At 40.5% G+C, this 25956-nt stretch overlaps 1 protein-coding gene across 4 annotated transcripts in view; it reads right to left on the bottom strand.

Annotated features, from left to right (window-relative positions):
* Positions 1–25956, bottom strand: part of PREX2 (phosphatidylinositol-3,4,5-trisphosphate dependent Rac exchange factor 2) — a 232966-nt gene that overhangs the window by 74816 nt on the left and 132194 nt on the right. For all 4 annotated transcript variants that reach the window (XM_074354995.1, XM_074354998.1, XM_074354997.1 and 1 more), the window contains 9 exons: positions 23853–24014; positions 15717–15936; positions 14820–15027; positions 8948–9127; positions 6547–6641; positions 5674–5756; positions 4853–4943; positions 4095–4223; positions 196–237 (listed from right to left, as the gene is read on the bottom strand). In XM_074354995.1, coding sequence (XP_074211096.1) covers positions 196–237; positions 4095–4223; positions 4853–4943; positions 5674–5756; positions 6547–6641; positions 8948–9127; positions 14820–15027; positions 15717–15936; positions 23853–24014 — 1210 coding nt within the window. The remainder of the gene's footprint in view (positions 1–195; positions 238–4094; positions 4224–4852; positions 4944–5673; positions 5757–6546; positions 6642–8947; positions 9128–14819; positions 15028–15716; positions 15937–23852; positions 24015–25956) is intronic.

Genomic DNA, 25956 nt, shown 5'->3' with positions numbered 1-25956 from the left:
ATATTTTGTGTATATTTACACATTTTCATGTTTTTACTTGTAATTGAAGAAGAGCATACATTTTATGTTTTTATCAAAACTAAGTAATTTCTTAATCTTTGCAAGGCTTTAGAGGAGGGATCATATTTCCATCTATTCTGTAAAGAGTTGAAGGCATTGCAAATTCCAAACAGTGAAAATAATGCAAAATATTACCTGAATACTCCAGAAGAGCCAGAAGTATCCTACACTTTACCTCTGTAGAGAAAGAAGACATACCAGTCAGTTGTTCACTCTTTTTCTCCAACTAACATCACACTTTAACTGTGTAGTAGAAATGAGCACAACCTTATCACATTAGGTAACAAAACTCCCATTCACTTGGCATGCCAGTTTTGCCTGCCTACCTAGATAAGTTCTACCCATTGCTCAAGACCCTAAAAGCTCTTCTGGATCTGAATTACATGAGCCTGTGAAACACCGTTCAAACCTGCCGCTTTTGTAGGTCATCCTGAGCTGTGGTAGCTTGCCTCATGTTCTCCAAACTCCTACAGTTACTATGGTCTTGATCGATAAACTTTCAAATAGTATTTTTTTAATTATTTAAACTTTTAAAGATTACATATTTGCAATATATAAAGAATATATATCATATAATGTATAAATATTATTATATATCACATTGTGAATTATATTGTGTATTATACATTAGAAATATATGTATACATTGCGCCTTTCTTATCTACAGCTCAAGATACTGCCCTAAAGGACAGAAAAAAATACTAAATATTTCTAAATACCCTTCTTCTCACCCCATCCCTCCACAGGGCCAACCAGAGATTTCTGATAAATGATGTGTATTTAATGTCCTACTCATTGCTATGCACCCAATGGGCTATGTGTTCATTTGCTCCCAATTAGTACATAGTGTACTTGCAATAGGAAAATATTAAAACTTAAAGAGTTCCTTTATGTGCCCAAGATTCTGGGAAATAAAAAAAGGTTAGGTTGCATCCTGCTCTAGACAGGTTCACAGCAGAGTCAGAGCAACAAAATTAACAGATAAGAAATGCAGGAAATACCTGAGGGGGAGTTAAGTTTTACAAGGGAGACACAAGAACAAAAGGATTTCAGAGGCAGAAAGTACACTGGCTGAGTCAGGAGACCCATCCATTATAGACCAGCTTTGTCATCTTTGGAAGGTTGTTAATCTACTTTGAGTCTCAACTTGCTCACTCATAAGTGATGATAACATCTATCATCTATTTTATAGGCCTCTGTGGAAAAAAATTAATGGGAATATATATTAAACGCCTTGGAAAATTATTTAAAGTGCTGTCTACCTGTGAAGCACTGCTCTTATTGAAAAGTTGGCAGAAAATTCTTTTAAGAGAGACTCAAAAATGTTCTTAAAATTTTTCAAAGTTAATTGTCAGGGAAGTAGGAACATATTCTGGGTGGAAAATAGTGTCAGCAAGGGAATATAGTAGAGAATAGGGGCCAAATATTCAACAATCTAGCACAGAAAAGACTTTATTATATATCTTTAAGAGACTGAGATTGGGAGACAATTGGAAAGCCTCCTTGAAGAATGGCTTCTAACATCAGATTGATGAGTTCAGATTATCCAACTGAAACTCACTCTATGGCTCTAAGGCAGGGAACTGAAATTATGAACATGATATTTTAGGATGAATCTGGTAATGGTGTATATGAGCCAGAAAAGATGGAGACAGCAGAATTAGCCAGAAAATGATTTGAGGTAAGAAGAAAAAGGAAATAATTAAAGAGACATTTGATTTAAAATAAAAAAGAAAGAAGAAGAAGAAAAAGAAGAGGCTCTGTAGGGTATTAAGAAAAAAGCAGAGAAAAAAATGAAAAAAAAAAGGCTTCTGGAAAAAATGGGAGATTTTTAAAAGAGTATGATTTTTGTAGCCAGCAAATAGTTGAAATGTCACTAACAGACACTTGAATTTAAGGTGATGGTGGATCCAATTTCGACATGTGTTCTCCCCCACACCACCAAGCAATTCTTCAACCCCAGCGAGGTGTCCTACAATTCAATTCAATTCTGACACTCTCTACCTGGAGAGAGTGCCCGATCCCACAGGATAAGGGCTCAGCCCCAGAGGACTGCCCTCCCTGCCACACTTCAGACACCAATCACAAGTCCAGGTTGTCACCTGTGCTTCTGACCAACAGGCTTCAGAGTGGACGTTCTAATGAAATGATCCCCTCCTTAGGTTCGATTAATTTGCTAGAGCAGCTCACAGAACCCAAGAGAAACATTTTACTTACTAGATTACCAGTTTATTATAAAAGGATCTAACTCAGGAACAGTCAGATGGAAGAGATGCAGAGGGGAAGGCCTGGGGAAAGGGCACGGAGCTCCAGGCACCAACATAAGTTCACCATCCCAGAAACTCTCCAACCCTCTCCTTCTGGGTTTTTATGGTGGCCTCATTAGATAAGCACGATCAACTACATAACTGGCCATCGGCAACTCAACTCAGTCTCCAGCCCCTGTCCCCTCCCTGGGGGTCAGGGGTAGGATGGAAAATTCCAACCTTCTCTTCACAAGGTTGGCTCTCCAGGCAACCAACCACCATCCCTGGGTGCTTTGCAAAAGTCATCTTGTAAACATAATTTAAAAAAGTTTTATAGAAAACAAACTTATAATTGCCAAGGGGGAAAGAGGGTGGGAAGGGATAAACTGGGAGTTCAAGATTTGCAGATAGTAAGTACTATATACAAAATAGACAAACAATAAGTTTCTACTGTAGAGCACAGGGAACTATATTCAATATCTTGTAGTAACCTATAATGAAAAAGAATATGAAAAGGAATATATGCATGTATATGTATGACTGAAACACTATGCTGCACACCAGAAATCGATGCCAGACTGTCAACTGACTATATACTTCAATTTAAAAAAGATTCTTAACCACAAAAAATAAATCAATAAAATAAATTAAAAAAACAAACAGTTTTATCCTCTCTTCACAGGAAATTCCAAGGGTTTTATAATCTCTGTGCCAGGATAGGGGATGAAGACCGAATATATATTTTTTTTATTATAAATCACAATATCACAAGTAAAAATAGCTTCAGTTCGCTGATTACTATGATTCCATAACTTAGCTGAGCGATTAAGTAGGAGATAGACGTCATCTCAGTGACTCTACCCAATAAAAATTTAAACACAGGCATAATATTTATTGTACAGGTTTCTCAATCTCAATGCTACGGACATCTTGGGTCAAATAATTCTTTGTTATGAAGGACTGTCGGTGCCTTGTAGAATGCTTAGCACCATCCCTGGCCTCTACCCATAGATGCCAGTAGCATCCTCACAATTGTGACCAACTGAAAAATGTCTCCAGACATTGCCAACCACTAGTCTAACACTAGGAAGAAAATCACTGAATTAGGCACTATAAAAATTTAAACAAATTTCTTATTTCATCTTTTTCACCACAATCATTTTTGGAAACTCTTCGAACTTTCTACTTAATAACTCTGACACTAAACAACATGTAATAGGACTCACTGGAGCTGTCTTGAGGTTCTGTATCTCCAACCAGAGTTGTACCAGTTACAGAATGTTGAGTAAACAATTTCATGCTAGTTAGTAATAATCAACTTAGACAAAAACTTCTGAAAGAGAAACTTAAAAATCTAATGATGCAACCAACATAATTATTTTGATTCTCACAGACTCCCAATTCATTTTCTAAGACTTTCCATGAAATGTAGTTCATGCCTTTTGTGATTCCATTAGAAATTTTTCTGATGTTGTTTCATATTATAAAATATGAAACTCCCTCCACACTCTATTTGTCTTCATATGAACAAGCCCCTATTTTATTCACTGAGCATATTTTCCGTGATACAGTCTATGTCGTTTAGATCCTTGGATCCTTGGAACACAAGGTTCTGCAATCTTATTCCTTCTTTCCTTCCTCTGCCCTCACCCTTTGCAGTCCTTTTTGTTCCCTTATAACATGAAACACTCCAAAAAGTAATCAGGGCATGGCTGAACTTTGGTGTTTAATGGGTTTTTAAAAGAGTATTGTTAATGTCATGTGATGTTCTTTGCTTTTCATCCTGACCTTCAACAAATTTTCTGATGTTCTGAGCAAGATTCCGGACGCTGCTGGGAAGATTCCAAGGATCCTGTTTGATGTGAAGCCTTAACCTTTTTGGACAACTCAGCTTTGGTTCCATTTCCTGCTGAAATTCTGAATAAACACAGAAAATCTCTCTTTAGTCTCAACCATTTACCAGTTCACAAGCCCATAAACTACAGATTCCTCTTTCTTTCATTGCTGTGGTCCTAGGCTATCATCATGGTAGCAATTTCTTTAGCTCTATCACAGGAGAAAAATCTGTTAAATCCAAAATAAAGTCAAATCTTATTATTATCTTCTCACAAATGTTTAAACCAAGGAGCAAATTTAGATTAAAAACTCTATTTCACCCCGAACTAGATGTCAGAAAGTAGCAGTTCAAGGTTTTGTTCTGTTTGCCAGCCCCTACTCCCCCACTCCCCAAACCCCTTCCCCCACCACTGGGCTACGACCACGTGGGCATGAAGCCTGGTTTCAGCAAAAGCAACTCAACACTTACGTCTCTTCAATGAACTCATTTGGTCTGGCCCCTATGGGCATTAAACATTTTAAACTTTCAAAGGTCCCATAGTGATTTCATACATATATTCAAAAATCATCCAAATAGAAGCAGTAGCAAGCAAATTATGAAACGTGAGCGCACAGAACTTTTTTTCTCATTCTATGCTTTTGCTTCATGACTATATTGTCTTCCGTTTTTGTTTCCCAGTTGCTTCGAATAGTTACTTTTTAAACCTTACCTTGTAATCCTCGACCTGGTGTCAGGTACTTGGTTTGCTCAAAGGCCCTCACAACAGCTTGGCCTTTCAGGAGATTGGTAATGGAATCCACCTACCATACAGCAGAGATTTCTGAGAGTTATATACTTCTCATAATACATAAAAGGTATTTCCAAGAGTAAATCTTGTAAAATACGTTTTTTCCCTAAAGCAAGTTATTTTTGAAATCCCACACTGCTTGTAAAATCTATGTTTAAATAAAATATTGGAATAAACTCACCTGATAACATTTGCAATGACATCTCTTACCGCCCTACCATATATTAATTCAAAATATACATTCACTTTACAAAAGAAGTAAGAATTCTAGATTTTTTTTTTAAAAACCCTAAAAGTTATCATAATCCTTTTCAAAGTGGTAAAAGCTACTACACTAAGATTTCTGGTTATGAATGTAAATTTTTAAAAAATCCAAAACACCAACATGAGCACCGAGACAATCCTGTGCTTCTTGAAATTTGGAGTGAAGCTGAACAGGAAATGTCAAAAAGGAATCTGAGAACCCACAAAGAAATAAATAATAAAAAGAAGGTCTTCTGTTTGTAGAACACATAATTTTCTAAGGACTGTGAAATACTTGACATTCATAATAATCCTGTGGGTCAGCTGGCTGAAGGAATTTCTTTCCCCACTTTAAGCCATGGAAATTGAGGGAAAGCGGGTAGAGGAACAGATGGTGGCTTTTCCATTCTAACTCTAAACTCCTTTCACGATGTCTGAAAAAGGGATTTCTGACAGTTTATTTAGTCTAGAAAAAATTTCCACAACGGTCCCAATCGTACCTGGCTGAAAAGATGCTCAAGGCAACTATGTATCTTGTCCTGTTTATCACGAGAAATGCGAACATTTAGGGGGAGCTCATCACCTAGATGTTAAAAAAAAATCATTCATCTTATGTTTAACATTCCAAAACATTTTAGTGTAAATAAAATAAAAAATAAACACTAGCTCTTACTCCATCCATTAGTTCTCATGTTCAGAAAAATAATTCCAGAAGCGTTCATAGCTGTTAGGACGTCAGATTATTGTTCCTTTGAAACTGAGGTGAGAGCAGAGGGTCTCACAGAAAGAACCCAGTGGTACCCACGTTCATGATGTTTTCGGATGGTGCATTTTTCTAACGGTCAGATAGTTAGAATAAACTGCATACTTCAAAATTAAGACTTCCTAATTGGATGAAAGGTCTTTGTTCTTAACACACACAAAATACAATGTTTATAAGCGATTTATATCAATCGGTGGTTTTCTCATCACCCCTTACCCCATCACCGGCATGTAAGGCTAGCTCAGGTGCCCCTGCTGTCTTAAAATCCTGTTTCAAAGCCTGTCCCCCCTCCTCATACAACCAGCAATGCCTAATGTGCTAGTAAAACTGGTTTCCTGTGTACGTCTCATCCTTCAGAGCACCACAGAAAGATCATTAAAAATCACAAATTGATATAAAAATGAGTCTGTTTCTCTCATCTTTTAAAAAAATCACTCTTTGTGTTGTGTTGGTAATGGGACTGGGAAACTGACTTTATCAAGCACACAAAACTGAGACGTGGTGCGTGCGGCCGCCGAGAACGGCTGATGGAAGGGAGACACGCGTTCGGAGCAAACAGACCGATCCCTCAGGCCCGCGTGGACGACCGCTCGTCCTGCGCCGCACGCACCTGAGTCCATTTCGTCGCTGTGGAAGTAGGAGCTGCACTGGCTGCTGCAGATGCTGGTGAAGGAGGCGACGGAATTCCTGTTGCTGTTGCAGTCGCTGAAAAGAACGAGGTCTGTGTCACTTCCACAGTGCCTCTGCCAGAGTTTCCCTGCCACCTCTTACCGGATAAACTCACTGTGCCACAGTTAAATTTATGAATATGTTTTACAGAAATTTACGAGAAAGATAAATTTGTTCAACTCGCATTTTACCTTATTTTTTTTTTTTTTAAAAAGGACTTTAAGTTCAATCGTGTTTCAAATTTTCTTAAGTCATACAATCTAATCCTAAAGGAACTTTTGAAATGCATAGTTATTTATAGGAGTCAAACCAAACTTCAGAGTCATCACAATCCATTGGCTGTCCTATGCCTGTAGCCAGTTTACTGAGAGACAAAGTCCTGTTTCATGATCTCTGCCTCTCAAGAGAGCCTTCCTGGTAACTTAAATCACAACTTATCAACTGCACTCTGACCTCCCCCAGGCAGGGGTGGCACCTTGTGTCCACCCCTGCGCCCAGTACAGGACGTCGCAGCAGGTAACTGCTCAGTAATGGTGAAGGTCAGAGGACAGAAAGTTTGAAATGTTTGCGTGTGAGTCTGGGCACATGACAGATTTCAGAAATTGTGCAGGAGACAAAATTTTTTTTTCCCCTCTCAGAATAAGTAAAAAGGACTTATTTAAATTTAAATTTATATTTAAAATTTCTCTTTCACCCTAGAGGGAGACTGAGAGTAATTTTAATTATCTGACAACCAGAATTTGAGGTAAGAAAGTATTTTTAGAGCTGTAATTTCCATTGGGGAGAAACCACAGGTTCTTAAGAAAGAGCACACAGGTCTCCTTAGAAGCTAAAAGTAAATGAAACGGTCAAAGTTGTTAATCTGTTTTAAATGTTATTAAATTGCTATGAATAATTAACTCATACATTCATTAAAATTCTTTTCACACAGAAATTGGAATAGTGGAGTGGTTAACAGAGAAACAGACCACTTGATTTCACAGGTAAATTATGTAACTCCCGGGGGCCTCAGTTTCCTTAGAAGTAAAATGCAGTTAATATCAGAACCTGCCCCAGAGGGCTGTATAGGAATTACGTGAAATCATCCTCTTTTCCCCAACGTGTCTGGTAAAAATACGTTTTTAATGTTAGCTATTAGTTTGTGCTAAATATCTCTGATGAAACAACTTTGATTGAATGATAATTACTCAGTGTCTTTTCATCGTAAAACACTGTATAATAAATAAATAAGAGTGAGTAAGAGAGGTTTTGTCAGCAGTGAATGTAGATAAAATGGGAGATGCTGAAGCTGCACACGGAGCAAATGAGTCCTCAGTGAGGTTCCGGGTGACACAGGATTCAAAGGAGAAAGCGCACCTTCGATGAATGAAGTTCACTGGAGGAGCCGTCATTTGGGAGCCTGGTAAGACGATGACCACAGAGCTTGGAGGGAAGGTGTCATGGGATGAATTGCACCCCCCACACACACACTCACATGTTGAAGTCCAACACTCAGTTTCCAAGGATGGGACCTGATCTGGAGTCAGGGTCCTTACAGAGGTGATCAAGTTAAAATGAGGTCATTAGTGGGGGCGGGAATCCAACATGGCAGGCGTCCTCATAAGAAGGGAAATCTGGACACAGAAACAAGGTCAGCGGGAAAAGGACGTGAAGAGACAGAGGGAAAGGACGGCCACCTACGAGCCAAAAAGAGAGACCTGGGACAGAGCCTTCCTTCCCGGGCCTCAGAAAGAACCAACCCTGCTGACCCCTGGATTCCAGACTCCAGCCCGAGAACTGCAGGATAATAAGTAAACAAATTTCGACTCAAGCCACCTGTTCCTGGTACTTTGTTAACAACAGCCTTACCAAAATTGTACGGAAGGCGGGCAAGGGAAGAAAAAAGGCACAGAGCTGGTCACAGAGGCGAGCAAATGAAATCAGTCCAATTTGCTTGCAACGTGGAATATAAGAAGAAAGAAGAGAAACAAGACAAAAAGAGCCCCTATTACCACCCAGTAATCAGAAACAGACATTGCAGGAAACTGTTAATAAAGGTACAATTTGCTTATTTGCCATGCGTGTTACACAATCCATAAGAGAACAACGAATCTCCCAAAGTAGCTCCACCCAGCTGGAGGGAAAAATGCCTTTTCCAAATTACTCAGATTATAAAAGGGAAGAATTTGAAAGACTGTAACGTGTCACTATGCTCTGTCTGGGGATGGTAACAGCCAGCAGTGATTTTGTGGGAGTAACAAGCAAAACAAAACAGTCAAAAAAAAATTTCAAGACCTTTGTGGAAAACACAGAATCACACTTGACTTTGGTGATGAGATGAGTTGAAGGAACTCATGAATTACCTGTACGAGTCTCTGTTGCTGATGGTGTCATGACCTGAATCCTCCTGCTCATCTCCTGCCATGTTAAAGCAGACGCGTTTGCTGTTTCTCTCTCCCTTCTCGTTGTCACTGTCTGTCGGTACTATGCCCTCTGATGCCTTACGGTCTAATTTAGGAGAATATGTTATCGACGACAGAAGGCTGCAATGGGATATGGAAGAAAAAAAAAACCAGAAGTGCACATGTTCACAGTGGCAGCTACAGGTAAGTGCCTTGTTTGTTGAATAGGACGGGCTCGCAAAGATTTCCAGAGTGCTTCTTCTATGTCTCCCCCGAAATTACTGTCTTATTGCATAAAGAGCCTGTCATACAAAGCTCACTCATTCCTCTCCAGATAAGTAACAGGAACAGCACACAATTTCGACGAGAGAGCTGCGTTCAAATCCAGGCTGTGTCACCCTAGCAAAATGATGACAGTTCTCTTTGACATCTATGAAAGGTGGGCAATGAGAACATCTGGTCCACAGAGCTGCCTTGAGAACAAAATGCAGGCGTATTCCTGGTACACTACGGGCATCCCCTTGCTCCCCAGCCACTGTCACCGCTGTCACCACTGTCACCACCACATGACAATACTTGGGGAAGTGTAAAGCACCATCCAGATGTTAAAACAAACACTAAATGTGCTTAAATCTCCTCACGGGCTCGTCTTGAGACATTCAAAGCCCCTTCACCCCCCTGCCTTGAGTTTCCCCCAGGCTGTCTCAGTTTCTCAGGGAGACTATCATGTTGTCACACCTTTCTCACACTCATGCAGGCAGGACTGTGATCCTAAGACACTAAACAGAGTCACACACTAGGTGAGGCCAGGAGGCGGCAGAGGCTAACCCTGTATCATCCACAATCCAGTCGTGATGAAACATCGTGAATCTGCCCAGATGAAAAGCTCTTCCACGGGGCTCACAGCTAACACACAGACGTTCAGACTCTGAACTGGCATAAAACTTGATTCCAACCCTGCGTAGCACCGATTCTAGACTTGACTGTTTGGCCGTAAAAGGATTCTTATGAGAACTGTCTAACTCAAAATTACACAAATATGGGATCCGTCTTTACTATCAAATAGGGTGCCATAAAATTTGCAACATGAAGTAAACCACATCTGAACAAAAGGGCCCGTGCATGGCTTCTCCAGCCAACAACCACCTTCTCATTTACCAAATACCGCTGACATCCTGTTGCAGTCAGCAGCACATATGCCCATATCCTGACACTCATTCTTCCACAGCAATGTTGTGTTTGTTTGATTTCAAGACCACGGAAGTGTCTTTTATCTCTTATTTTTATCCCGTAACATCAAATCCAGTGCAGTGCATTGTGTAAATACTTGTTAAGTGATTTCACTAACTAATCAAACACATTTTCTGTACCACACATTGTCTTTGGTGCTGTGCATACAGCAGTTGACAAAACAAACAAAAGCCCCCACTTTCTTGGAGCTTAAATTCTACTGGGTGGAAACAAACAATAAACAAATAAACTCCATATATATCACATGGTGACACATGTTAAGGAGGAAAAAAAAAAAGGGAAGGAAGCCAGGGCTGCAATTTCAAATAATGTAGTCAGGTCAGGTCAGGTCTCACGGCGAGATGATGCCTGAATATTTCGGCATCTTATAGTTTTTACACACCTGGGAAAACCCGGGAGCTGTGCGACATTGCTCAAGGCCTTGCAAAGATATGAATTATTTTCAACACAGTTTTTCTATTTGGAAAGATATTTTTATGTCTCATAAGACAGACTGGGTATTTACTCCCTCCCTCCACCCGAAAGATTAAAGCATTAGATTAACTCCAATTACCCAAGCTGCACACTGCACAGACGGATGAACTCCGCATACCAAAGAGGAAAGAGATGCAGGCGTTCTCATTCTGCACGGACTCCTCTGTGCTTTCTGTATCTTTTAAATTAAAAATCATGGGGCTCAGCATAAACATTTTTTTCAAAGTTACATGAGTGGGGTTCACACATTGGCTTTTCATTTTAAACAGCTGCAGTCATGCTTGCACTGACCCTGTGGGAACAATCGTTAGGCTGACCAAAAAAAAAAAACCAAAAAGCTAGAAAAACAGTATTTCTGACACCATGTTTTTGCTTAAAATTTCCAGATTCTTAAAAGCAATAATACAGCATAAACCTTAATATTTGTCCACATGGAAATATTTTCCTTTACTTTTGGTCGTTTATGGTGTTAACCTCCCTCCAATGGCTTACAGGTCCACTGGTTCTGAATTAACATCCCGAGCTGCCTGCCTGTCCAGGTCAATCTGCGCCTCATGCAACTGATGAATGCAGAGTTTTGTATGTGGTGTGGTGGATCGCATCTACCTGTGTGTTTACTGTTAAATGGAGATGTAAATATTGTCACCATCACCATCGCTAACATTTGTTGAGCTCCTATGCCAGTCGTGATGCTGTGTACTTAACAGCCAGTAATTCATTCACTCTCTAAACCCCCTTATGAAGTAGATAGCATTACTGCTATCATCATCACCACTATTATTATTATCCTCATTTTAGAGATGGGGTGAGACACACTCACATACATTTACTTTGCAAACGAAGCAGAACACCCGCTCTCTGCATATCACCCACAAACTCTGGAGGGCAGAAGCGGTCATTAGTGTTGCCCACACAGCCCAGCTCTCTGGGCCACATCCCCCCGTGAGGTAGGAACGACCAAACTAAGTTGGAGGTGTCTGTGACACAGCCTAGCTTTTCATAACCCAACTCACAGAAGGACTGTGAGAATGAAAGAAGTCAGGGCATTTAATACCGTAACTATGCCCGGCACATAAGCCCCTATAATACAGTATAATTTTTATGAAACTGCACCCACTTTTTATACATTTACCAGCAAAACGCTTGGGAAAGCCTCAAAGGTAATTCCACCACCAACCCTGCCACTCCCCCTGGTCGCTAACTGTCCTACAATGTGTTTTGTTCATCACTCAATCCTGGGGCATCTAGCACCTGCAAAAGAGAGCCTGTTCTCAAATTTCCTGTCTTCAGTACCCTTTATTCACTTCCTCCCTCTGAGAACACGCTAACCCTGTAGTTTAAAGCCCTTTCTGAGGTCTTGGATTCTCCATGAATTGTTTTTCCCTTTATTCAGGTCTAGTACCCATGCGTCAGTAACCAGAAAACAGCCCACTAAAGGGCACAAGTATTCAGCTTCCCCAGATGAAACAGGAACCACAGGGTCTAGATTAAATCCATAACATCACCTTATCTCCTTTCCTGGACAGCAAATCTGTCTCTGGTTCTATGTTTGCATCTGAACACAGTAGGGGGATTTAGTGGAATGCCTTGCGTTAAAGGCAATTTTAATTCCAGGAGAAGTGTTCCCAAGTGACAGGGAACCAGACATCATGTGAAGACAAGCTGGCCACCAGGCCCTTCACAGAAATGAATGACTTCCAGAAAGGCTAGCAATGAGATGTCATGAGGCAATTCTCTTAAAACTTGGCGACGCATCTGAGATCTGAGTCTCCACTCTGCAGAGGCGTTGATGCCGGACCAAGAATAATTACTACATGGTGAGAAAATTGTTTGGTAACTAGCTTTTTAAATAATTTGTCAAGCTTGGCTGCACTGCAGCGTCTCTGAATGCAGCAATGGGGAATCCAGGCCCTTGGACAACTGCACAGTTTTAAGAGATTATACTTCACATTGAATCATATGAAACATTTTTATATTTAGAATTAAATTATATGGTGCACACAGAGAAGACCAAGGAAATTTCTCAAATCATTTGCTCATTTCACATTCACGTTCCTAATAAACACGCACAGCTGGTGAAGGCTTTCAGAACAACAGGGCAGGGACATCGTAAGCAAAAATAGGTAATCGCTTTAAGTAGTTTGGTTAATAAAAATAGCTTAACCCCTGTTCTGAAACTAGTGATTTCAATATAAAGTATTTTAAACCAAGTAAAGGGAGCCTCTTGGTGCTAACCATTTTCTTGAAAATATATCTACATTAGCTGAACTTTAAAAAAAAGTTGATAAATTAACAAAGACAGCCCAAGTCTGGACAACTGCCAGGCAGCATTGGGCAATCAGCGCATTAGAGACCTGGTTTCCGTGGCAGTTTCACTCAGGCTCATCAATAATCCTGCCACGGACAAAGGACTCATCTGAAACAGGAATAATAACTCTTGGTTTAACTGGGAGTATGGGATTGGTCCAGATGTTCTCCTGAAATCCCTCTGAGAGCTAGGATGCATGATTCAACGCCACTACCTACTGCCTCTTTAATAAAGAGTCTTCCTCCTGAACATTCCAGATACTTCAAGGGAAAAAAGAAACTAGTTTCTGTAATAGAACATAACATATAATAAAATCAATTTATTAATAAATACAGCAAAATGTAATGCCCTAAAGTATTAAATTTTCTGTCACAAGGTCATTCTAAAACAATTCCAAATATCGTACCATTGCTTAAAAATAGCCACCTGTTTTCTTAGTAACCTCATACTGTTTAAGACTATAAATGGGGCAGTCGCAATACAATATACCAAGTGTTATTAGTAACTTTTAAAAACTAGTGTATTAGGCAAAGGAGAACAGAATTTCAATTCTAAATTAACTTATAAAAATGTTAGAAAGAAATAGCATACTAAACAGTAAGTATTTAAAGATGACCTTAGAACTATAATGCATCTAATACGTTGATTTTGACTGCTAAGTATCAAAGATGTGTAAAGTAAGAGATCACATTAATTAAAGTTCTGTTAGTATGATGTCTAATGATAACAAAGGCTTAGAATAAGTTCTATTTCATGTCAAAACTGAATTATCCATGGAAGTAGCGATGATGTGTGGGAACTAAATAATACACATTTGACAGCAAACTAAATCTGCAACTTCGTGAAGAGAGTACAGTAAAAAGAGGAAAATGGTGTTTAAACCATTTTCAGATTCTACCAACGACAATATATTCAACAATTTCAATCCTTTGAATGATAAGCAAGCATGATGTCAGGCCCTAGGCTGATTGGGTTAGGTATTAATTTTTATAATTTCCACCGCAAACATGTAATTCGTTAGCATGATTCATCCTGTCTGATACATGAGAAACTGAGCTACCTCGCGCCTCATACTGATTTGACTCTGCAGAGCTGCCTTGACTGGATGTGAAGAACCATCACAGACCCTGATGGGGCAAACCATACTACAGAGTCCCGGCAATCCTCCATCAAATTCTTAAACAAGAACCAGAGTTGACCTCTTTGGAAAAATTTTATTCGACTCCCTCCTCTTCTCTGTTCTTAGTAAAAATTTCCAAATTTCTAGCCCAGCTATTTGGGTAATTGCTTAATAAACCATTAATTCAATCAGAAGAGAAAAAAAGGTATTAGTCGTGGGTCCACGGGATGCATGATTTATGATTTTGCTTGTACTCATTCAACAAGTACAGTAAAGATTTGTTCTACTTTACATTTTTCATAAATACCTATTGAGTGCATATCCACCAAAGATTGTGTCCTGGTCTGTAAAAGATACAAGGAAATCCCCATACACAGCTCATACGCTTTCAATCATATTGTTCAGTTTGACTTTTGCACACTGAGACTTCATTCGTGTTTTCCATAAGACAGGATTTTGTTGTTCTATTTCTTAGTATTAAATCCTTCCTTAAAATACAGATCTGTATAATTGCCACGTTTTACCATTTTTCAGGTGTTGGAATGAAGAGGATCTATATGGCCAACAAAAATTCCTACATTTTCAAAAACTAAAGAGAGAACGATGGATGTTCAAAAGCCATTTTTTTCTGCAGCTATTTCATTAGGCACAATTGAAAGTACAATAAATAACATACTTACTCATCGATTTGACAAACACACGTCTCCACCTCCTTCAGTGCAGTCTGAAGCTTGCCCAGCAGTTTCTGATAGATATCTTGGGTTTCTAAGTCTTCTTCCTTCAACAAATACCGGAGGCCGTGCCCATCCTGCCGCCCCAGAGACAGACCTGAAGGGGCCGCCATGGTCGTAATCGTGTGCTGGATGTACACCATGGGGCTCAGTTTCCCTGAGGAGTTAAAGCCATCCCGCAGGAACAGTTATTAGTTTGAACTTACAGTAACAATCCAGTGCAATTCACTTCAGACGTCCAAGCTTACATAAAATAAAATGCCAATCCAATGCTGAATTTAATTCAGGAATTAAGGCTTATGGAGAGTTGTGACTAAAAACCAGGACTACAGTTTGATCCCCTGTCCCATTGTGATGGTGTGGAACGGTACTCTGCAGCCTTTGAAGCTGCTCCTGCTGATTTTTTTTCACAGTTAGAGCCATTTTAGACGAGCTGCCTAACATACATCATACATGCAAAGAAGGCAAAAATAATCATTTTTCTCTGAAGAAAAATTATGAAAATGCATAACTCCATTTTCAGCCTACAAACACTTATGCATAATTATCCAAATGATTAGAGTTGGGGGGGAGGGTATAGCTCAGTGGTAGAGCACATGCTTAGCATGCATGAGGTCCTGGACTCCAACCCTAGCACCTCCACTGAGAAATAAATAAAAATAAAATAAAGAAACCTAATTACCTCCCACTCCCTCCAAAAAAATTATTAGAGTGAGAAATCCTTTCTTTACAAAAATTCAGACTCACTTATACTCCAGGAATCTACCTAATTTCAGGGATGCAGAAAGAGTCATGATTGCCAAAGCTCCTTGTCATAAATTGATAAAGTTTAAAAAGCCAACATACCTTGTTCAGATTTATTTTCCTTATCCTGAGAACCATGCTTTCTACTATCCAGCTGAACTCCAAACGCACTCCCCAGGGAGGTTGACGTTTTGGGATAAGAAACTTCCATCACATTGACATGGCAGTTGGTAGGGCAGAAATCACTGCTGTGCAGTGGGGAGATTTTAGATTTGGCCTGTTTAAAGGTGGGCCAGGCTCTATTCTTTAGCACCCGAGAAAACTGTAAATGAAAGAAGAAATGAAAAGCAGTTGAACACGCAGTGATAATTCAAACATTTCACTCCTGTCATCCGTAGCAAAATCAAAAGAGAATTGAATCATGTCAGCTGGACCAAGTGAAATCAATTACAAGCTGTTAGAAATTAAGTCATTATTTTAAAACCCACATATTCTTAAAAAGGCAAAGCAATATAGGCAGTCAATGCGTAGGGTTCCCTTGAAACTCTGATCACAAGTTAAGTGCTAAAAGACATGAATTCAAGTGATCAATACCACTTACTAGGATGCAAATCCATAGACTCCTAGCAGCTGAGAGTCTCATGGAGAAACCAAATTGGCATCCTAGGACACCAAGGTAGAAGTAGTACTTAAAGAGAGAGAAGAGGGCAGAAGAGGGTAGCTGTCAGGTCAAGGGTAGAAGAAGATAAATTATTCCAAACACTTGTCAGAAGGCCAAGCCAGATCTGAGTCTGTGAGCAGGTTAGACAGCAAGGCACGGGGGTGCTGGCTCCGAACCCCAGGACAATGGGCAGAATCAACTGGACTTCTCTCTGTTCTGACTAATCACTGCTGAGCCTTGGGTCAGGGTCAGCCAGGAGATCTGAGCAGATTCTGCTTCTGTGCCACTGAGAATAAAGCTTTACCCAAGGGTTTCACACAACGTCCCCGGAGAGCCACTCCACTTCTTAAAACCTTGCAATCCAAATCCATGGCCTATACTTGCCATGGTCTATACAGCCACCTGAAGCCTGATCCACAGCCATGGGTGCTGGAAATGGGCTGAAGACATTCTGAAGACGAGAAATGTGCTGGCAGACAGCGTGCTCTGCTGCTGAACTCTGAGCCCTCTCTGCAACCCAAACCTACAATGAGGAAGGCAGTTCTTGTACTGACGGTGGTGGGTGCTGGAGAACACTGATCGCATCGTTCAGTTGTAAACGGCCCCGGAAATGTGGACCTGGTATCCTTGTTAGCAGCCTCGAATGAAACGCTGATCTCACTAATCTACTTTGCAGAAGCTCATAAACAAAGACAAAAGCTCTTTTCTATAAATAAAAACTGCAACTTTGCAATAAAGAATACAAGGCGTGGGCTAGGAATGAGGTGGGATGGGCCATGCTTTACAGCTATTGTGGAAAAAGCATAGCCCAGGCTTATTACCGGCTTCATTCATTCACTCAGCAATTATATACCGATGGCTCTCTGAACCAGGCGCTGTTCTGGGCATGCTGGCAAACAGTGAATGAACAAAGATTCCTGCCTTCCAGGGGGTTATATTGTAATGAGGAAAGAGGCAAACAACAAACACTGTAAGTCAGTTATATCATGTTAGAAGATGATAAATGCAATTGTGAACACAAGGGAACGGGGTAAAAGGATTGGGAGTTTCAGAGGGCAGGTGAAGAATGAACTGCCAGTTGTAATCGGGTGGTCAGGGCAGGCGTCACTGAGAAGCTGATGTTTAAGCAAAATCTCAAAGGAAGGGAGAGTCGGGAATATGGATGCCTGGAAGAGAAGCCTTCCTGGAGGAGAGGGCATCACTGCAAAAGCCACAAGGATGGTGTGTTCAATGGACGTCAAGAAGATCAATGTGACCAGGGCAGAGAGTGACGGGGAGGGCGGGGGGAGGATGGGACAGATCATGAGGACCTCGGAGCCCAGTGGGAGGACTTAGCTTTTCCTGTGACTGAGATTCACAGACATTCAGAAGAGACTGCATGTGGGCAAGGGTGGAAGCCGGAAGACCACTCACAGGACTGACGCCAGGGGCTCACCCTAGGCTGTCAGTAACAGAGGCAGTGAGAAAAGGCTGCATACTTCGAAGGCAGAGCCGAGAGAATGCTGTGAGAGACAGCGGCGTGACAAACGCATTCAAGGTGTTTAGACAGAGCAATGGGGAGGATGAACCTGACTGCGCAAGAGAGCCCAGCAGGTGTGACAGACGGTGGAGTGGTGGCATCAGGAGCTGATTTTGGACCTGTGACATCTGAGATATGATGAGACCCAAATGGAAAGGTCAAATGGGCCAAGAGACTGAATGAGACCCCCAGGGGGTCGCAAATGGAGACAGAAAAGGAGACCAAATCCTGAGCTGGGGGACTTTGCCACATGAGGGGCTGGAGGGAAAAGGCGGAACGAGCATAGGAGACTGTGAATGAGCCACAAAGAAAAGACAAAACCAGGACAGGCAGTGCCAGCGAAGACTGCTTAAGAGAGCTACCAGGTCAACTGCATCAGACGCTACTAAAGCAAGGACTGTAAGAACGACCGTGAATGAGCTTTGGCCACCAGTGACCTCAGAGAGAGCCAGTTCCCTTACGCAGAGGGACCAGAGCCCCACTTGAGCACGTGGAGAATGAAAGGTGAGTGAGAGAGCAGTCACGGACAGAAGTACGGACAGCAGGTGGAGGTAGCTCTCCTCAGGACAGAGATCGAAGAAATGGAACAGCAGGTAGAGAGGACTGTGGGGGCCAAGGGGAATATTAATTTTTAAATACAGACAGTAAGACATGTATGTATTGACAGGAATAAGTACTTCTTGGAAAAGGAACCTCAGGTTTTTATTGCATCGATAGTTAATTCATGAATTATTATTGAGCATGACAACACATTACATTCAATTACAGTCACGTGACTAAAAGTCAAAAATAATACAAAAGGAGCTGTTATTCTGCAGACAGTCTCCCAGTTCAAGGACGTGTAAAACCCCATTGGCAGGAAGTTGTAAAAACTGTGTATCAGGGAAGGGGACATGGGGAGAGATTTTACCCACAGTTTTCTCAATCCATACATCAGTGTGGGGATGGTGTGGCATTAATAACTCAGGGTACTTGGAATATTCACAGTAAGACTTAGATTCCTACATGTAACAACAGGAACTCTCTCTTGCAAGCTCATTAAATATTTCTATGGAGGAAGTATCCCCAGTTCCAAAAATAAGCCCAATTAAGAAATTATTTGAAAACAGAAGAATGAATCTAGGATTTTTAAAAAGTTCTCAGGATGACAGAGCGTGAGTGTGTTCCTCCCAACGGGGCACAGTTTTATGTCTGCACCGCCCACGCTTCCTGCCCCACGGACATGAAACGCCAGCGCAGGGTTCATTCAGGTCCCCAGTAAGGTCTGAACTCCGCTGACACATGGGCTGAACAACATCTGTGGCCTGCACGACTGGCCAAAAACTCAAATGTGACGGCAGCAGCCTGACTAGAAACCAGACATCAACTAGCTTCTATTTTTAAAACCGAAAACTTTGAGAGTCAAAATAAAGGAAGGCCCGCCTCCTTGAGATTTTAGTTTCTATGGATACATTTTATTTTATAGGAAGAGAGGTGTTTGAAGCCTTCATCTGGAAGAAAAAGGTGTTGCTAATAGCAGTTTTAAAGTAAATATTAAAATTATGCATTCACAAATGCAATAACTTCTGTCAACATGCGTTTGATACCCAGACGGAGCTGACCCTACATAACATGCTATTATCCTGCGTATCAACATTTTGTTCAAATAGAAAAGATTCTTGAAATATTCTCTGGCTAACCTTGTTTCTCTATTTACTGAGAAAGAGAGCCAATTATTCTAAATACGTTTATGGTCAAGAAGGGATGAGGAAAGGATAGCTTTTAAAGCATTTAAGGCCAAGCTGATGACAAGCTTCTATTTATTTCTAAATTAAAAATCAAATAAGCGAGACAGCATTCCACAGGACTGACAGCTCACCTGCTGCTCGCCAGCTACGTGACTTAAAGCAAATTCTTAATCCCCTTGAGAAAGAAGAGCGATGATGAGAATTCTCCGTACACACGGTTACTTCAAGGCTCAAACGGCAGTAATGTACGTGCGAGAGCTTTTCATACTTCAGTGACAGTCTTTATATCATCTCTCAGCACTGCCCAGTAGGCTGTCCACCTCTGCTTTAAAAGCTTCTCAGGTTCCCAGTTACTCCCAAGGAAACAGAAGACACTTCTCTCTCGCTGGGATGATGTTTGAGAACCCCCAACACTGGGGGAAAAGCCCTGGACTGCAAGCTTGTCATCGCCCACATTATAAGCACCTCAATTTATTGCGAATCATAACCAATAAGTAACACCTTTTTCACTGCTGTAGCCCCATAACCAGCTCACCATAAATTCGTATATATTTTCCTCCTGCAAACAGCTTGAACTGATCTTTGTCTCTCTCCACCCCCAGTGCTTCCACATGAGTCCAAGTCATCATCAACCTGGACTTTTAACAAACAAAGCTTATGATTTATTTATTATGTCACTCCAAAATATCACTGAAAAAAAAAAATACAGATTTTGTCAGGTTTCTTCTTTAATTGCATCCAACTCAAACTCTCCTTTCTAGTCCAGGTGGTCCAGGGCCTCAGTAAGGTCGTCTCATTTCTAAGTTCTCAGTTCTCATTTCCTTCCCTTCTGATATCTCTTTTTACTTGAGTGCCATCTCTCCCCCTCTCCCCTCTGACAAAGCTTTCCAATTTACAGCAGCTAGCATCTGCTGACTGTTCAGTCCACAACGATTTCTCCTTTACTGAAATGCAATTGCTCCTGCAGCCAGAACCAAACCAGTCAGCACACAAGCTGTGCAGCACAGTGTCAACTACACGTAAACAAACAGCAACCGGTTTTAGAATAAAAGGGAGCAAGAGTCAAATTCCACTGCTGTTCCCAGCTGTGTGCCTTTGGGCAAGTTAACTGACCACTCTGAGCTTCAGTCATTTTATCAATGAAATGGATAATGTGTCTCACATCACTGTGTTGATAAGATTATACAACACAGGCGAACTGTACAATTCTGCATGCGATGCCTGATACCTGCAGCAGATTGGCTCTATAAACCGTTGTGTGCACATAACCACAGGGAGGACCCCCATATAGAGCAGGGTTTGGGTGCCAGCACATTCGGTCGTTCATGGTGGCATCTCTTTGTAGGTTAAGTAGCCAATATTATAATTACTTCCTGTATTTTGACCTTTCTTCCCAAGTAGTTTGTAAGTGGAAGAGGGCAATCTTCCTCAAGCAACTATTGCCTACGTACAAGGTACACATTTAGTAAATATTTCCCTATTCTTCCTGTCCCATCCTGCAACAAATCTGCTCTTGTGAAATTGAGTTTTTGACCTATGCGCTTTCATTAAAAAGTGTATTAAAAATATCTTCCACACAAAACAAGCTGCTGCTTCTTTTACAGGGATATGTGCATGGGCACTGCTCTGACATTTCCTGGTGTTGCCTCTTTGAAATCCAGTGTGAGATATTTCTTTTAGAACTCAGTCCAAGAAAAGCTTTGCTTCTTTTAGGAAACATGTACTTATCATGAGGATGCTGATAAATATGTAATAGGCTGTGTTTCCCTTTTCATTTTGGCCAACAGGAAGCTGAAGGCCAAATATAACATTCCACTTTAGCAAGTAAATAATGTTAGGACCTACTTAACCCAGAACCCTTTTTCCTTGATGCCCTATACCATCTCCTCTAAGACAGCCTTACCTGCAAAGTTACCTGCTAACTTTCCTCCGATATTCATTCTCTCCTTCTTTCTTTTAGTAATAAAATTCCCTGAGTTTTAGTTTGGCTCTTGGATGCCCAGTTTGAGACTACATTTCCCAGTCTCCCTTTCACTAAATGACCAACAGGATGTGAACAGGAGTGATGTGCACAACTTCTGTTGTGCACATCCACTTCCTCTTTCTGCGTTCATTTAGACATGGTGGTGATGAGCCAGCTTTGACTTTGTGGAAGAGGGCAATATCCTAGGGGAGAGAGCAAACATACAGAAGGGTCCCTAGAAGACCATCCAGCTCCCTCTCACCAGACTCCTATCAGCCTGGACTTTCACTGAGAGAGAAATACACTTTCTCTCTTGTTTAAGCCTGTGTTGTCTTGGTCCTTCTTAAAGCAGATGAATCAATACCCTACATAATATCTCTTCTCTCTAATGTTTTGTTTTGGTTTATATATCCTACCTTTTTCTAAGTATATTTCTTTAAGCCACTTCTACTGCTTTTGTTGTTTGAATGGAGAAAAGAAAACAGGAAAAAAAATTTTTGAAAGAGAAATGACACACACACAGTGACAAGTTTGATAACCAGAATCTGCCTGAACCCTGTCATACTTTATATACATCTGTCTCTGAAGTAGAATGATTCTCAATTCAAAGTGTGTTCAAAAGGGGACTACTCATTTGCATTTGCTTACAGCTTTTAAATTTAACTTCAAAGCATTGTCACATCTCACAGAGGAAGGACAAGTAAAAGGAAAATCTCCTGCTCTTCACCTTCAACAAGGCACACTCATGGAATCTTTCCCAAATTCAAAGAGGTGAATAGCAATCATGGAAGAGGATGAACAGATGTGACCGTTACGCAGTGATCCTGAGTATCATTTTTCTTCATGAGAATGGACTTCTCAAAAATTATGACAGCAAAACATATTCAACTTAACAAGCCAAACATTATAGGAAGTGCTTAAAGAAAAACATAGTGGTCCCCCTACCCCTTCCCCCACCTGAGGTAACCAAAGTCCAAGTCCCTTATGTTTTCATTCACACATTTCCCTGTTTTTTATATGGACATATCGGGACACATACAGGCTTATCTTTTACTTACCATATCAGGAACATAAAACATACCATTCACTCATATTCATAAACACTGAGATAAATAACATTTCCCAGTATGACTGTACCAAATTCAAAGCAACCAGCCTCATTTTGAGGGAATAATTTAATTAGCTGGTCTCCCACTGATATAAATAGAAAAAAAAATTAAAACCTGCTACAAGATATGTTTTGGAGATCAATTTTTACTTATTCTACCTCTAAAATATATCCTCAGATTCATCTAATGTTCTGCCTCCGGCGTCTTCACCCTAGTCCACGCAATCACCATCACTCGCCTGGACTATCACAGTAGCTTCCCACACCTCTCCAAGCCTCCACTGTTGCCCCTTGCAACCCGTTCCTACAGAGCCCAAAAGCTTTAAAGAATCTAAATTAGATGAAGTCCGCGTTCTATTTAGAAGCTTCCAACCGCTTTGCATTGATGTAAGAATCTCAACTCCTTCCAGTGTTCCAAAAGGTATAAAAAGCTTCCACCGCTCCTCAGACTGGTCCCTGCCCAAGCCTCCCACCTTATGACTGGTCACTCCCCCCCCCCCCACACCCTGTCCTTCTTTTTGCTTTGGGGTCCCTGCACCAGCTGCCCTGTCTGCCTGGATGCTCCCTCCTCCCACTTAAAGGCAGAGTTCTACTTGTCAGTCAGACACAAGCTTTCTCACAGAGGCTCCCCCAGCCACCCCGTCTAGCCTGACCACCCTGCAACGTCCCAGCTTGGCTCCCTATTGTGATTTCCTCATAGCTCCTCAGTGTTTGTTTTTTCCCCTTTTGTAGAGATGTATTTACTTTGTTGCCACTTCCCCCATTCAAAGGTAAACACTGTGAGAGGAAAGATCTCTCTTTGCTGCCATATTCCTGGTACCAAGGAAAATATGCCCAATTAATATGTCAAATGAATCCATTAAAAACAGCCTGTGTTCCATATACTTCCTGATTCTGGGCTCTGTTCCCTCTATTAAGAGAACAGAGAAAGAAAAACTCTAGTGCCATTTAAAACTCTGACTTCAGAATTAGGTGGCCTGGATTTAAAACCCAACTCTGTATTTTACAGTAAGTAATTTAATTGAGGCCTCAGTTATTATATTTGGAAAATGTGGAATAATGACCTACCTTACAGGTTCAAATGCGGTAAAGGATACAAAGGCATTTGAAAAACTCTAAAATGTTATATAAACGTTATCATTATTTCAATAAACTGGTACGTAAATAAGTAATGAAAATACCAAGAATTGAATTAAATTTGACATTAAAATAATAATTTGAATAACAATAACTTATAAAATGTATACAGAGAACTTTTACCTTTTTATAACTGGATATTCTCTGACATATGTGCTCAATTTTTTCACTGCAAACGACACTGAATTTACCCTGAAGCTCAGTAGGAATCACTTCGTTCAAAGAATTGAGGCTGGTGCAGTTTTGTACAAAATGATCATCGCTTTTAGCCAGGGCTTCAAGAATCTGTAGACACACCAACACACACAAAATAGAACCAAGAACATAAAAACCTTTAAAATTAGCCAAATAAAATTTTTACAATTCCACAACACAGAGTAATTTTTCCCAGAGTGCTGCTTTTAGCTGCCTGGGATTTCTAGGTTCAATAAAACCCTGGCAATGAAGTGATGGACTTGTGTGTCTGGCAGCTCATGTTTTCCCTTCTGTTTGCTATAAAAGGCTGCCTGAGGGAGGTGAGTGGACTTCAAAGACTCCCTGCCGGATAAATCAGTACGCTCTGATGTGGAAACACATCGCCCACATTTCAGTCAGTTACTCAGAACATTTTTTTTTCTCAGTTTGGTAGTAGAACAACAAAAACTAAAGAAAACCATACCGTTACTTGCTACTAAAAGCCTGGTAGAGAATGCATGTAACAAATGTTTGCTGAAGGAATGAAAAAATGAGATCTCTTGCTAACATAAAAAGCAATGCTGCTTCCAGTGTCTGAGCTCTACCTGATAAAAGCATCAGACAGAAAGCATCCACATGATGAATACAATTAGTAGATCCTTGTGGCTACCTGAATCAATTATAAGGCAGCATTTGTGTGTGTGTTCGTGTGTGTGTGTGTGTGTGTACACCGTGGATCACTGAGACTTTCCAATGAATTGAGAATATGTCTTATTTATATATAGGGTCTATGATGGACTGCTTATACCCTTATCTTACTTCTGAATAATACTGTGTGAAAGAGATGATGTGTAGATGCTATGTTTATTAGAGCTCCTTCACCACCTCCATTTCCGTCTTGCAGAATATAGAGTGTGAGTTTTTTGCGTAATCATGAGTCTAGAAATTAGAGCTCACTTTTTCGTTAGCAGTGTTATCTTGGTTAAATGTCTTAATTTCTCTGACATTCTTTTCTTCGTGTGTAAAATGAAAATACATGCAGGACTAAGTTCTACAGCTGTCATATATAAAACAATCCATGAAATGTTGCAAACTTGAAATAGCTGGAAAAGTGAAATAAAATAATTTTGATACCTTGGTCCTAGACGCTGCCATGCACCCTCTTAATAGTGTAATACAGTTGGGAAGGGGTTGCCTTTTGAAAATATAGACCCTCTAACAGTCGACACATACAGTGGTACAATGTCATCAGAATGACAGGATTTTTGAAAAAGCTGACTTTCAGAACGTAAAACAAAAACATAAAATAGTTGTTTTTGAAATAGTGCCTTTGGCTTTTTATAGTATTTTCTTCCGCTAAAGTTTAAAAAAAAAATACATGTTATTAATGCTAGACCTATCTCAACTACACATATTTGAACCAAGAAATGAAATGAAGAAATAAAGGGGGCAAAGCTGTATGTCCTATTCCTTACCTGCAATACCTAAATCCTCACAGGGTGATACAAAACCATATGAAACACCAAAGCTCCGACCTGCGGAGGATCCAACAGGAGTCTGATCGATTTGCCTTGTGGGAGGATCGTGGAACGCAAGCACGGGGTCACCTCTTACCATGTTTTATCAATCTGGATGAAGACTGCCTCCCTCCCTATCGTGCTTTTAGTCTAAGGACTGAGGATGAGACCCTCTGCAACTAAAAATTATATAAATACCCGAAGATCTAGTCACAAACTGATCTCCAAGCTTTGAGAAATTGTATGAAATAAACACGAGACTTTCAAAATTTGAAATCTCTTCTAACGTATTTTACGACTTCAAGTACTTCTCAGAGGATTATGTACATTTAAAAGAAGCATTACCTGTCATGAAACCATCTGAAACGTATTCACGAAACTGAATTAACAGACGAAGCAAACTTACTAAATGCAGAGAAGCCTTTGCCAAATCAACTAATGCGTGCCTGGGCAAGCATCCCAAGAGGGATGAATTAAAAAAAAAAAAAACTGTACACAAGCTGAGTAATGGGGGGAAAAGCAAAAAAGAACCTGAA

The sequence above is a fragment of the Camelus bactrianus genome, chromosome 29 (genome assembly GCF_048773025.1).
Source record: "Camelus bactrianus isolate YW-2024 breed Bactrian camel chromosome 29, ASM4877302v1, whole genome shotgun sequence".
In the NCBI taxonomy this organism is placed as follows: domain Eukaryota; kingdom Metazoa; phylum Chordata; class Mammalia; order Artiodactyla; family Camelidae; genus Camelus; species Camelus bactrianus.
Note: the sequence above shows the minus strand (reverse complement) of the source record. Positions and strands in the feature narration are given on the sequence as shown.